General features: G+C 42.1%; 1 protein-coding gene across 5 annotated transcripts in view; it reads right to left on the bottom strand.

Moving 5' to 3' along the window:
• MAPKAPK3 (MAPK activated protein kinase 3) overlaps positions 1-14,168 on the bottom strand; it is a 50,656-nt gene extending 36,488 nt beyond the window's left edge. The window contains exons 1-2 of one of the 5 annotated variants that reach the window (XM_069769567.1): positions 14,059-14,168; positions 12,677-13,024 (exon numbers count right to left, since the gene is read on the bottom strand). In XM_069769567.1, the coding sequence (XP_069625668.1) occupies positions 12,677-12,901 (225 nt within the window). In that variant the 5' untranslated portion in view covers positions 12,902-13,024; positions 14,059-14,168. Of the gene's footprint in view, positions 1-8,614; positions 8,683-12,676; positions 13,025-13,445; positions 13,850-14,058 lie in introns of those variants that run through there. The other 4 variants (XM_069769569.1, XM_069769565.1, XM_069769566.1 and 1 more) reach the window with 4 other exon arrangements.
• Between the last annotated feature and the right edge of the window lie 335 nt (positions 14,169-14,503).

The following is a 14,503-nucleotide window of genomic DNA, read 5'->3' as shown; positions in this document are numbered from 1 at the left end:
GTACAGTTTCTATTTATTGAATGCTAAATGGATCTGAGAGAAGAAAAAGGGAAAAATTGCAAAGAATGATGTCTCACAGATTACTTTCCCCTCATATAATTTTTAATAATAAAATGGACGTTTTGAGGTGGAAGGAAAAATTGACATTTACTGACATTTAGCAGTTAAAATGTAATCCTTCCAGAGAATGAATAGCAGAAGAAGGTGGGGGTGGAAGAGAAGGGAATCAACTTCTGCCCTGATTACACAGAAGAAAAAAGTTAAAAAGCGTGGAATAAACTGAATGAAAGCACAAAACCACGAGTATTTGCCGATGAAGTTCTCCCAAGCATGGAGGAAGATGTCAGAGGTCCCAAGAATACTGATTTTGGGCTCCCTAGAAATATTCCCTACAAAACAAGCAGTCAGCTACAAGCCATTAATGGTAATCAGTCATACCAAACTGGAAGAGAGATCATTGCTCCTGATGTCTCAGTGGCAGTAATTAGTGACCAATACACACTAACACATAGCTCAGCATCCGCATAGGATTCTATTTATTTGTTTAGGAAAATGCTTTATAAATTTAATTAACCTATTTTTAAAAAGCAAATAGAAAATAAGAAAATCCCCCTGAGTTTTGTAGCAGGGACACCAATCACTCCACGTAGATGCAAGCCGAAATGCAAAACAGCCAAGATTTCTGTATGATCATGCAACAAAATGTGCATAGGAATCTAAAGATTGACTATGGTCCAAAGGTATAAGGTGTTTTGATTAATAACTTGCTGATTTAGATTAAATGTGGTATGAAAGTGTAAATTATCTTGATTAAAGTTAATTTATTTTTTAATTAAAGTTTAAGTATTATTTGAAGGCTTGAACAGACAGCTTAAGACAACTCAATGCAGCCTGATTTCTCAGTAGTGTCACCACATTAGAAAAGTCATTCCTCCTTTGAATCATTTCAGGTTAGGTAGTTGAAATTGAGGGAGATCTACTCTGGTGAACTCTTATAAAAAAACGCAATGTACTAGGGAGATTTGAAAGATATTATCCTTCAGAGAGGCTGAGGAACCTTTGGGTAATAAGAAGCAATCATAAAACAGAACCTTGATTCATATTAATAATATATTAACAGTGCTAATGTCAACCAAAGAGCATTTAATGCTCTTGTGCACATAAAGGAGTAATGATGTGCAGTTGTCTACTGGTAATCCCCTACGCAGCAGGAAACCAAGTGAAGATGGAACACATTAACATCATTAATTTTTAATATAAAACAGCGCAATGTTCCTCAGTGATGTAGGTGGTGTGTTGCACACATGAGAAGTTGGTGACTATCAGTGATACTAATAATACCTTCCCCTACCAAGTCATCCCTATTTTAACTTGCTCAAATGCAGGTCAGTAGATCAATTTTAAAAGACAGAAATGACCATTTTGGTCTGCTGAGTCAGAGCATCCTCAAGAAACAGAGATGAAGAAACCACATCTGGAACACACAGGACTTGTGTTAGAAAACAGTTGTTCAGCACACAATAAAACATCATAGCACACTGAATGGGCTCAGATGTTTGAGTTTAGAAGGTATATGTAAACAAAAACAGAGAACACCAACCTCCTCACGACCTTTGATTCTTGGGATAGATGGGAAAGACGACATGTGAGAAACTCCACATTCAGTAGTATCACGGATGCTTTCCCATCCTGTCTTTAGAGGACTGACACACAGCCCTTTCTCACACTGACACTACCCAGGCTCCACGCTCAAACCATTCTCCTTCTCCAAAACTGCCCTCCTGTGAAACATGCTCCTTTACTTGTAGGATGCAGGCAAAATCCTGCTTTAGTTTTTAAATTAAACAGTCCTACACAGTTATTAGCTCATATTGCCAAAAAATCAAGACTGTCACAGATACCAGGAACCAGTTTGGGGTATTTTGATTTAACAAAAAATTATTATTGCTGTGTTGGATGTTTTATTGAACCAACACTTGTGAGAACTTTCTCCATATTTCCCCTGTGAGACTTGGCTTTTGTGCACAAACACACAACATTGAAGTCATTCACCCTCCCTCACACCTCCACAACAGTGATTCAGACAGCAGAGAGGTGGGAAAGACTCAGAATTAATTGCTCTTGTATGAAGTCTTTTATCAATAATGTATATTGCTGTTTTCTCCTCCTCCCTACTGCAGTAAGAGGTTAGTTTTTATAGATCTTGAGTATCATGTCCCATTTTTCAATAGTAACAGGCATATAGGCCGAGCCCAAGTCAAGGCAGTCACACTCACCTGCCAAAACAGAGGCATGCCAGGCAATCAGGGTTTCTGAAATGAAACTGGAACTGAAAGTCATTCTCACACTCCCTCCAACTTAGAGGCCTTTAATCAGAGCATCTCAGCAACAGGAAAAAGTTGTTACAGAGCTGAGAGACTGGAGGAAAATTCCACTTGATACCAATCCACCAGAACTGAGACTGTTTCTAAATTAATTAACCTTTCCTCATCTACCACTGTCACTTTGTCAACAGTCTGCTTCCCTGCACTTTGGTGCTGAAAAACCTGTGAGATGCTACTTTGTAGGTTTCCAAACATAATCAACTGAAAAATGACCCAACTAAATGTGGCAAACCTGGCAAAACACCTAATTCCAGTAGACAAGATAGCTATCCAGAGATTTTGCCCTTTGTAAGAATGACTTGTGTACCACAAACTCCAGTGTAGAGCCAGATACTTGTTCAGAAAGTGACAGAAATGAACGGTAAGAATACAACCAGCTATCAAAAGTGGGTTGCGATTCTAAGTTGCAGACACAAAGCTTAGTCTTTAAAAGTCATTAATAGGCATCAAAAAATTGAATTAAAACCATATCTGCATTTGGGTACATTATTTCATCATGTTTTTCAGCCAGTTTAAAGCATTAACTTCCCATTTCTCTAAAGTTTCAGCTTCTGGTTTTAACTGTCTTCAGCAGTTGCTTTTTACCATCATTTCTACTAAAGGCAAAAACAAGCAGCAGAAAGTGCCTGAAAAGAAGTTTCAACATTACACTGTTTGCATTTCCATGGCCCAAGTCTGATAAAAGTGCTTTCCTGCCCTGCCCTTCGTAAGAAAAAAAAAAAAAAAGAAAAGGTTTAGATATGAATAGCTGTTGTGGAAAACCTATTTCACTTTATGTTTACACCCTAGTTTAGACAAGAACAACTTGCTCAGGAAGACACACCCTTACATGAAACTATTATGCAAGTGATGGGCATTACCCAGAGCTACAGCCATCTGCAAAGCTGACACCAAGGCTCCACCTTCCTCTCCTTGGACAGGAGGATATTTTACACCTGCAGCAGCAATACACTTAACACAAGACAAGCAACAAGATGCCTTCTGAAGCTCACGGTTTCATTACTTACCCTGGCAGTTTTGTAATTGTAAGTTGTAACAACAGGATGTAGAAGACCACAGCGAAATTTGTACAGTATATTGAAAATAGAGGGGTTTTCTTCACATTTGCAATACTCAGAGAAGTGCTTTTTTCTCTCAAGATCTTTACAGCATCACTATCACTCAGCTCCTGAGGCAATGAATTTCACAGGTTAACTATGTATTAGAAAATACTTTTAAACAATGCAATTTTCCAAGGTCAATAGGAGCGAGGCTTAGTTCCCACCTAAGGGGATGGGTGCCTTAGAAGACCCATCTGAGCAGGTTTAATTGGAGCGGGTTTCACATTACCGGGCAAGGTAAAAGGACGGATCATTTTTCATGTTATCATTCATAAGCAGACATTGAACATGGGTCAAAGAATAGACATCTACTCTCCTTTATCACAAACTTACTGCTACAGGTTTTGCATGTATGCAAGTGCTATGTTGTTCACAGAAAAACTCTTAAAAAAGCAGACAACAGAGCAGCGCCCTTCAGAACAGAGGGCTTGAAAGAACAGGAAGCTTCTGAGCATCAAGGAACCATCAAGCCCTGTCACCCTCCCAAACGTCAAATTTTGACTGTAAATTGATTGGAAAGGGAAGAGTAGAACAAAATGAAAGGCTTTTACTCTTCACAAAGACAATGGAGACGTTGTACTGTAGCGTGTCTGCAGCAAGGGCCTCTACCGTGGCAAGGCAGCTGAGCCAGAAAATGCAGCCCCCTCCCCTCCCCACCTTCGAGCACTGACATCTTTGGTGTTAACAACTCCGTTGCTGTGGAAACCAGACTGCTTCTGACAAAGCCACATTGACTAAAAGCAACATGTGGGAAATGGAATAAGGCCCCAAGAGAAATTAATCCTTTACAAGAAAAATAAATAAATACATTTTTGGTTAAAAATGAAGCAAGTAAAGGACAGTATTTCTCATCATTACAACTCCAGGCGAGGAGAACACTGGCAGCTATAGCAGTACCAAATGCCAGGCCTTGTGGCACCACAAACAGGATTTTAAGGACTCTTCATCCCTGGATATGGTAGATTTGATGCTAAGGAGTACACAGGAGTCCCATGCAGAACACAGGTGTGCGAGGCAGCTGCTCCCTATCCAGTTTTTAACTGCTCTCCTTTGAAATCAAAAATAAAAACCAGATCCACCCCACAGTATAACAGAAACCAACTACAGTTACAAATCACTACTCAAGTGCTTTCATAAGGCTTACAGCTGATTCACACCTAGGCAAACTACTCACCCCAGCCAAAATTTCACCACACAAGAAAGTGCAGTGGATGAAGAGCATGAGTCACTCTACACCCTGCCACTTCCAAACAGTTTATATATTTTAGAAGTGCTGTCCAAAAAAACAAACAAAAAAAAGTTTTTCTGAGCTCCCCCCTTACAATGGGCTTAATAAATCTGTCCTCAGCCCCAGCTGACTCAGATCCCAGGAGCTGCCTTAGGGCCTGTTACTTGGAATGCCAGCATACTTAAGAGAGTATTCAAGAAAAAAAAAAAAAAAATCCTGGGAAAAAGCCCATGGAGAAAAGCCAGAGTTTGAACTGGCAAGACTTAAGATCTGTGAACAGTGCAACTTTAATAAGATTGACTACTTAGCCAGAACATCTGAAATTGCTTGTAAAGATGGTATATTCAGGGTGGTTTGTTTTGGGATTTTTTAAACAAGTTCAGCAAGCAAACTTTTCTGGAGGAAAAATTAATTTTACACAAATTTAATATTTGCTTTTTCTCTTAAAACAGGCCATGAAAGCTTCAGTGCAAAATGCAATATATTACAAAGATTCAGGAACTAGGAGGCCACGTGTGATTTACATGCTGAGCAAGAATTCTCTCCCTCTTCACGCCTGAGGTATTAAAATGCTGGAGCATTATAGCTTAATCTCATTTGCGGAGCTTTGAATCATCTTAAGTACTTAGGAAGTCTGTGTAAAATACCACAATCCACACAGTTTATACACTCTAATCCAGACAGACTGCACCACCAGCTTTCACTGGTGATGACGGAAAGAAGTTCTCACGGTTTTCCAGTTCAGTAAACAGGTCATCTACTCTCCACCTCCAACACTGGCCGCATCTCTGCCACTTTCCTCTTCATGAATATCACCATGTTTTCTTACAGTGCAAGAGCCACAACGCAAACAGTTAAAACAACTCCACTGTACCTAAAGAATTTAGGATAGCTATGCAGACAGCTATACTGTTACTATTAGAATATTACACACGATCCTAAGGTCTGGGGTTCTAAAGACATATTTCACATGGAAAAATTCCATAACAAGGAGACACATGTACATCATATGAGAAATGGAAACTTTTTCAGGGTCAAGCAAATAGTAGCTGCAAAAATATTTAGGGATGCAAAATGTTGCATATGATTATGTAAATAAATCAACGATTGCTTTTTTTTTTTAAAAAATAATCACTGCGTACAGTTAAAGAGATTAACACAAAACAGTCTTTATATGCAAGAGATTCATCTATTAACTTTCTCAAATTCACATTGGCTCTTCCTCCCAACGACAGTGACATCTTCTTTCTCTATGCTTCCCATGAATTTATCACACCATGAAAATAATCTCTTTGTTCTGTTGAGACTTAACTGGCAGCAAGCTATCACAAGAAGTCATTTATTGTCAGACCAGGCTGCCCTTACACAGGGTACTACCACAGCCAGAGGAAAATACATTAAGGAAAAAAAGATGCGTGTGAGCCGTGACATTCAGGTGTGGCTCTGATTCTTCCCAAATTATAAAAGATGTTATCAGGTTTTTCCAGTCTGGGCATCTCTCTAGATGGTACTATCATAACTAAATGAGGCTGAAGTACACTTGTCTTGTAAATGAACTTTAAAATTCTTGCTTATTGTTTCCTTGCACTACAGCTGATTTGCAAAATCCTGTTATCTGTAATGAGACTTCCAGCTAGCATGAATCAGTGAGGTTTTACTTTAGTTAAATGGAATAGGAGGATTTAGACTCTAAAGGGAGGAGGGAGAGACAAAGAGAAGGGTCTTCTAGTCGAAAGAGGGTGTCAAGTGATTAGCTGAGTCTGACTGATACGCACAGGTGCTCTCCCTTTAAGCACCTTCCTCGCAGTTGAGATTAAGACACATATCTATAATACTTTCTCAGATCTTTGAACCTGGGTGAAGGCAGGGGAACACACCTTGATCTTCCCCAGCTTTGCTGCTACACAAGTCAGGGTATAACTTGTGCCAGCTTTCTAGTAGACTGGAAGAGAACACAGAAGGTGCCATGTAGCATCAACATAGTTTTGTTTTTTCAAGATGACTTAATAGTTTATAGCATTTGCCTTTCCATTTGCACTTTTTAGGCTTAATGAACTGCCACTGAACCCAGTGAGAATTTACTACACATGGTTTTATTATTTCAGACCAAGCTCATCTTTTTTTTTTTTTTATTATTAATTATTTGCTGTATTCAAATAAGGAAAAGACCAGTCAAGAATGTCAGATCTTCAAAGTAAATTGATGAAGTCCACCTTTGTTAAATTAACTAGTCCAACTGACACTCTGGAAGGTGCCATTCTGCCCCAAATACGTACAAAGTGCTCAAAGACTCAGGTCTTGAATGACTCACTGGTTTAAAAACAATTCTTGTAGCAGTAGAAACGACCCACTTTTTAATCGACTGAATGTTATTTTAGGTATTTTATGCATATTTACGTAATACTTGCCAAGATTGGCACTGAAGGATAAAATTCAAGGACCAGTCTCATGCTATCCATATTTTAAGTACTCCTCCATACACTGGGGGCTGCCATTTAACTAGAACTTTTCTGAACTCATATTCATTCTACGCTCTGTCTGGCTTTGATCTACAACACATTGCTCCTGGAGTTTATTACTCACACTCAGCTGTGTTACTGACACTGAATTTACTGTCGCATGAGATAAACCAGTATAAATAGGCTGCAGGAAACATGGTAGGTAAGAGGGAACTACAGAATACTTCACTAGAAAGTGCTAATTTACCCCTGAAACATACATCACTCCAGTAAAGCAAGAGCTCCTTCATCCTGCACAAACCCTAACCAACAATTACACTTGGTTCCCCTGAATTCCCACAACACTTCTAGCTTAGTACAATTATTCTTCCTTATTATTCTTAGTACATTATTATTCCTTATTGTGAAAATGTTGAAATGTTTCATTCCTAATCTGGCATAATCTTCTTCTCTTCTAAAAATGCAACCTATAGCACCTAAGAAGATTGTTAACATTTCCTATTCTGCAATAAATAGTCAGCCTAAAATAACCTTCACTTTCACTGCGTGCATTGCCTTCTCCACTGCTGCATTCTTTTCCTTGATCATCATCTTATTTCAGGCAATAAACAAGGTATTTTAAAAGTACCAGCTCTTCAGATAACTTGCAAAACAGATACTTTGGACTGTACAGTCTCCCATTTGTGAGCAATCATGATCAGACTTCATGGTACTCTAAGTGAAAACAGATTATCCAGCAATTAGCTTACATGATGTAGTATTATTTAACGTAATCAGAAACACTAAAATTGAGTGAGAGACAGAAACGTAGCTCAAGACTAAATGAAGTTAAGGTGATGCAGAATGACTATCTTTCTCCACGACGACTCCACTTTGGAAAGCAGAACAACATTCTCTATGTAGTCCCATGTGTGGTTTCCAAGAACCATTTCAGGAATGATTTTTTTTGCAAAATTTCTTTCTCCATTACTGTTTTCCTTCCTTCTGAGCACAAAGTTATGCTAATATTCTTACGGATAACAGTAGAGCCTCCTACTCTATGATTATCACTTATATCATTCACCAAAAGTTCCTTAAATCTAAAAGGCAAGGAGCCTGTTCATTTTTGTGTTTGCTTTTTGCTTTAACTTTCAGACTTTACCTGTTTGTCTTCAAATCAGGAAGTCATGTAGACTGTGTTGTTCACACTTAGCAGCACAAGACATTTTCCATGAGGCAGTTCAGGGCTTAACTCACTATTTATTCTGGAGGGTAAGACCTATGAACCAGTGGGTCCATCCATACATACTCTGCCTTAACGCAGAAGTCTCAGATGACTGGAAGGCAGCTGCAGTATATGGTGCATATGCACAGCGCTTAGGGGAGAAGCACTTTACAACTGCTATACTGTTATTCAGGAGAGTTTTCATATCAAAAGTACCAATACACTCATATCCAACGTACTTTCTTTTCCTGAAGTTCCAGGGTCTTTGTTTTGCTGCTATGCCTGAATTGTCCTTCCTTTTCTTCTCCTGGAAATAAGCAACATCTGTTTACTGAAGGTGAATGGTGTGCCAACGACATGTAACACTGTTTTTACATCCTGAAACATCCACTGAAGCTGCAGATGCAGAGAAGTCCCAGTACCCCAGCAGAACACTCTCTAGTTCTCTTTTCTTGATCCCAACTCTGTCTGAGCCCTTTCTACCATCTTTCACAAAAATAAAGCAGGTCATCAAATGCATTAAAATATTATTTTGACACCACTTAGCAAGAATTTGTGCCAAATAAAAAAAAAAAAAAAAGAAAAGAAAAAGAAGTGAGGGAAAAAGAAAGAAAAAACAAGGAACTGTAGTCTGGGGTTTTTTTTAATGGGAGGCAAGTCCCAGGAGTCCACATTTATTCTCACAGGTAGTCAGCTATTTTGGTCTCCTCCTCTCCCTAAAACCAGGGAGGATTGTGAAAAACAGCAGAGAACCCTCACACTGATGACAGTGTTAAAGGAGTGGAGGTTAAATTTTAGCCCCAAAAGGTAAAGTGAACAGAAGGGGGCAGCCTGGCAAAGAAGAGATAAAAATAGAACAGTGACTAGACTTCACTTGACTGCTATTTCTGGATCAACTATGGAAAGAGATCCGAGAAGGGTTTCTATTTGTAAGGGAGAGGGAGACCAAAACAGAGTTGCATTCTAGAAGGCCACAGTCCTGCACAGCAGTTTTCTTTATGCTTCTACTTTTCTAAATCCCTGTGTTCTCACCGTTTGGAAACAGTGCTGTTCAGCCAAAATGTCATTATGCGTCTAAGTGAGTAACCAGATTAAATTTTCTGGAGCAGGACAGCAATGTGTGTGGCATTTCAATCTAACAGAAACAAAGCTGACAGCACATTATAAAAGCATGTAGCAAATCACAAGGCCAAGCAGAGCAAACTAAGCCACATAATACTTTAGGAAAATAACCAAAGCCCTGCAGTACCTCTGAGAGGATGTCTTGTGTTTTCCCACTCTAAAATGATTAGTGGAATTCTAACTAGTTCCAATTATGGCCACAGACTAAAGAAGACAACAGGAACCTCCCAATTCCAGTATGTAGTGCTTGACTGACACATGGCTCTGGGGACGAATGTTTCTGCCTGTTCGAGCCCTTTCCTCTTGAGTACCTCAGTTAAAATTCCTTCCATTGAGTAATTTCTATCCAGATCCTGGCTGTGCTGGCTGTGTTCCCATATAAAAGAAAACCTGCAGGCAGAAAGCAGTGCCATCTGCCAAGTCAGAAGCTGCTTTAATGGGCGAGTTTGGTGTGAAGGGGAACAGACTATTACGCTTTATCTTCAGGAGCAGAAGTGGTGTTTTTCCTTTCCCAGGAGCAGGTTACAGTGAGCACACTCATGCCTGAAGTATTCGTCCACAAATATACATAGATCTCAATGGATACTGCACAAGCAACCTCCAGAAAAAAAAAAAAAAATCTATCCAGCATCCCTTTTTTCCTGTTCAACCTGCAATTCAGTCTTTACATTTCTCTTTACCTGTCAGACCACTTTTTTTTTTTTTCTTGTGACAGCTTCATCAGCCTCCACTTTCTATTCCTGTAAGTGAATGACAGCCCTGCCATCACACCTAGGACGTATGAGCAGTGGCAAGGCAGAAACACCAAGGCCCTACTGTCCCTACACAGAGAATTCTGCACTGAAGCTGTTTCTAAACATTTTTTTCCCAAGTTTCTTGTCCCTTTTCCATAACTGTTTTGACTGGATGGTTTGCTCTGAAGTCTCATCTGGAGCAGGTTTGGGACTTGTGTGGCCCAGTTCAGGTTTCACAAGAACCAACGGAAAAACTTCCACTGAATACTTCATCCTTGCAAATATCTTCAGGGCTAGGAAAAGATCTTTCTATTCTTGCCAATTAACCAAGCACAGTTTTTATCCTTCCTTGTTGGGCAATCTTCTCATTAGACCATCTTTGGAGAGAATAGCAGATTCTCTCCGGGCTGCTGGCAGTTTTACTTAATTGCATATTTAACTTTTTATTCAGCACTTAAACTCATAAGGATGAGAAATACAAACATGCAAGCACCAAACTATCATCTGCCATTTAAACTCCCTAGAGAACTCATAAACTTCTTAATATTTCTGTCCCTTTCAGAAGAAAAGTGCACACATTCTACAGCTAGGGTGGGGGGAAGATGACAAACACATATATAATGTAATTTCAGTGATATATTAGCCATTACTGACAAAACTCCAGTTTCAGAAGGGAGGGGGTACTTCAGTCCTTAATGTATTTTAAAAGTTCTGAAAAAAATCAGCCAACTCAATCAGTGCTAAACAGAAACTGGTATTATAGTATCCACTTACTATAGGTTCCTCCTCCCCATCAGGCAGAGAACATTCTGTCAGGGCACAGCAACTTTACTTCTCTTCTCCCCCGCCCCAACTCTGAGTGCTGAATTAAAAAAATATTTTACAGATGCTAGTATCCATAGGAATGTATTTCCTATTTGATTCCAGAGCAACTGAATTTGCTCTGGAACACACTTGTTGCCGCTGGATTGTGCTCTGGAATGGCAACTTCCATTTCAAAATGCTTCCAGCCCTTACGACTGCAAAACCTTTTAAGTATGAATGGTCTATAATCAGCAACAAAGCCACTGAAGTCTTCAGAAACAGCAGAACAGCTTCAGTACTATTATCCTTCATCACAGTACGCGAAGTATAGAAATTAACGTTGATAGCACTTCAGAAGGAGCTGATTAATGGATCACCTCAGACTTGTAAAAACCTGACGCTCCCCTATGCAGGCGCAAACCCCCAGTATTTCCAGTCTGTTTTCCAAAACCTCCCGTTTCCCCATGATAAAACTTCTGTGAGTCAGCTATGTGAAGCTAATACAAAAACCAGTGTGACAAAGAAAATGAGAGTGTTGGAAACGTGAATTAATCAGCACGTTATTGTATTATAAGCTTTTCTAGTTCCTCTATTAAAAACCTTTTCAATACAGAAAGCTACCAGATATTTCCAGGCTGCTCTATCAAAGTGCAAAGGCTTTGCTGGCGATAGCAGTTCTAGCTTGGTAAAGGTAAGACCATACCCAGACCTTGGCAGACCTTCCAGCTGACCACTAGCATATTTGTGCTGCTGTCAGCAAACATGGAGTGTGAGATTTAAGAAAAGGAAGGGTACCTGAAAGCCTTCTAGACATCCCACCTAATCAGAGTAACACTGGCAAGGACTCAGTAACATTCTTAAGTAATTCTCATGACAATTACTTCAGCTGGTTTTCAGTCTTAACATACAGAACCATCCCAGTTCTCATTTGGGCTGCTTTTTCTAACGATGTGGTTTAAAAGCATCAGGGAAACGTTCAAGTTTAAAAGCTGCAGAGCAAAAGGCAGGCAACCTTTATGTTCTCTAATGAATGGTTATTTATTGCTACATTTATTTAAGTGGTACTTATCATCATAAATATCTACTAAACTTACTTGCCATACTGGTGTAATCAGTGCTTTCCCAGGTAATACCCTTGTGTAAATGCATTGCAAAAATAAAGAGAAGAGTAAGTGAGTAAACAACTAGAAATGCCCCTTAAGAAAAGTCTTCAAAGGGAGGAAAGCCTGAAGACCAATGAACATTTAAATACTTCCCAGTTTAGGCCTATTTCATTGCACAAGATCCAAAATAGTTTCCTTCCCAAGTATTGCATAAGAAGTTCATTCAAAATCTAGCAACTTTTCTCACAGAACACACCAAGACACTGTTCTCTCCCCCGCTTTTTTGTCTTTTAAATATGAGCACGAGCATTTCATAGCTGATAACATTCTCCTGGAAGCTCAGACAGAATATTCTGGAAAAGACTCAAGTTTGGACTACAATGGTGTAAGTAATAGCAAACATCTTCACATATTCAAATTCTTCATGCAGCACTCTCTGTAAAATGCAAGCAACAGAACAAGTAGCTTTTACAGGGCTTTGGAAGCGAACTTTGGCCTCCAAGCCATAAATAAGGAAAAAAAGAAAAAGCCTACTTACCTTCAAAGCACATTTTTGGCCTGTCTCCTTGTTGAAACACTCCAGTACTTTGCCATTGATTCCTAACCCTAGCACCCGTTTGGAGAGTTTGTAGTCATCGGTAACTGCATGTTTTTTTATCTCCAGTTTGACATGGGCCGCTCCCCCAGGCAAGGATTTCACACTGCTCTTGCTTTCCACGTGACTCTCTGGCTGGGATTCCTGTTCACCTTCACTTTGTTCCATATCAGGGAAGAGTCTGAGATGACAGAAATACCCAACAGATTCCCTGTGGGGTATCCTCAGAGTCCCTCCTCTTGGGTGATCAAACCCACTGCTTCAAACAGTCCATTTGCTCGCCATTTAGTCCTGAGTAAAAACGTAAACCAGTATTAGCAATTGATGTCAACTAACCATTCTCCCACCTCACTACTTTTCTCTCTTCCTTTCTTGAACAAGATGACCAGGTGCTAGTGAGACCAAAAGCAGAGGTTGACCTCAGGAAAGCACACTTTGTTTAGCCTTACAGACCAGTCACCCCCATTCCAACATACACAGCGATCAGTCTGCAGTTATAAATTACCGCTTTTACTGCAACAAGCGCCTGCGCTGAGTCTTGGACTAAAGTCTTACTTAGCTAAGCTCTGTACAACAGAGCAGAGACAGCCTCTGCTTCAAGGAGCTTATGAACCTGCATCAACTTCTTGCCTCAACTTTTTATGTAGAAATCTCCGCAGTGGCCCCCTGCCTCATCTTGACACTCCAAGTTACACAAGAGAACCACGAACACCTGGATTAAACCCCAGAGGGGCACCGCCTGGGCACGCATCGGACCTGACGCTGAGCCAGCGCTTACCGAACTGCCCTCGTCCACAGAGCGAGGGGCAGGCGCAGCATTACTTAGGGGACCATCAAACCACCTAAAAACTCGGGTATGTCGAGATGCAACGGCGTGGCTCCCAAAGGCGAGGAGCTGCCTGGCCCCGCTGGGGACCAGAGGGCCTCTGGCCTCTCAGGACCGTAGTCCCGGGGAAGGTACCGGTGCCAGGGCCTCCGAGCCCCGTTAACACCGCTGAGCCACGAGCAGGCGAAGCACGGCGGGGAGGCTGAGGGCCGTTCCTCACGCCGTCGGGCTGCCGGGCCCGAGGCCTGCCCCGCAGACAGCCGCCCCGGGCGAGGGAGCGGCTCCCTCAGTGAGAGCCAGCGGCGGGGCGGCTCCGCCAGCCCCCCCCCCCCGCACTGCGAGGCGGAGGGCGGGAAAACCCTGAGGTGAGGTGAAGCGAGGCGAGGCAGACCCCCACGGGGGGGAGATTAGGAGGGGGGGGACGGGGAACCACCGGGGTGGTAGCGGAGGGTCTGACGGTGGGGGAACTCCACGCCGAGCCCCGCCGGAGGACGGTTACCTGCCTGTGAGCGGCGCAGCGCGGCCCCAGCCGAGGCTTCCCGGTGCGGAGTCCCGGAAGGCGGGGTTCTGCCTCGGCCCGCCCCGACGCCATGGGCAGGTGCGCGCCGCCTTCCCCCCCCCCCCCCCCTCCGCCGCCGCGCTGAGGGGAGACCGCCCGCGGCGAGGCCCGGACCGGCCCGACCCCGGGGGAACCTCGGGGTCGGGCCCCGCAGAGGGCTGGGAGGGGAGCGGGAGCCGCCTCATCGGGGCTGCGTGGGGCAGGGCGACAGGTTCCCCCGGGGAAGGACGAGCGGGTTGCGGGGAACATCCCCTGCGCAGGGCGGCGTTTTTAAGGTATTTATTGAGGTAAACGGCCCTGCCGGAGGGGGACGAAGCTGCCTCGGTGGCTCCGGGCTTGTGCCGCAGCGCGCCCCCGCGGTGGCGGGGAGGGGAGGCCCGGTCCG

Source organism: Haliaeetus albicilla, chromosome 24 (assembly GCF_947461875.1).
Source record: "Haliaeetus albicilla chromosome 24, bHalAlb1.1, whole genome shotgun sequence".
NCBI classification, from domain to species: Eukaryota; Metazoa; Chordata; class Aves; order Accipitriformes; family Accipitridae; genus Haliaeetus; species Haliaeetus albicilla.
Note: the sequence above shows the minus strand (reverse complement) of the source record. Positions and strands in the feature narration are given on the sequence as shown.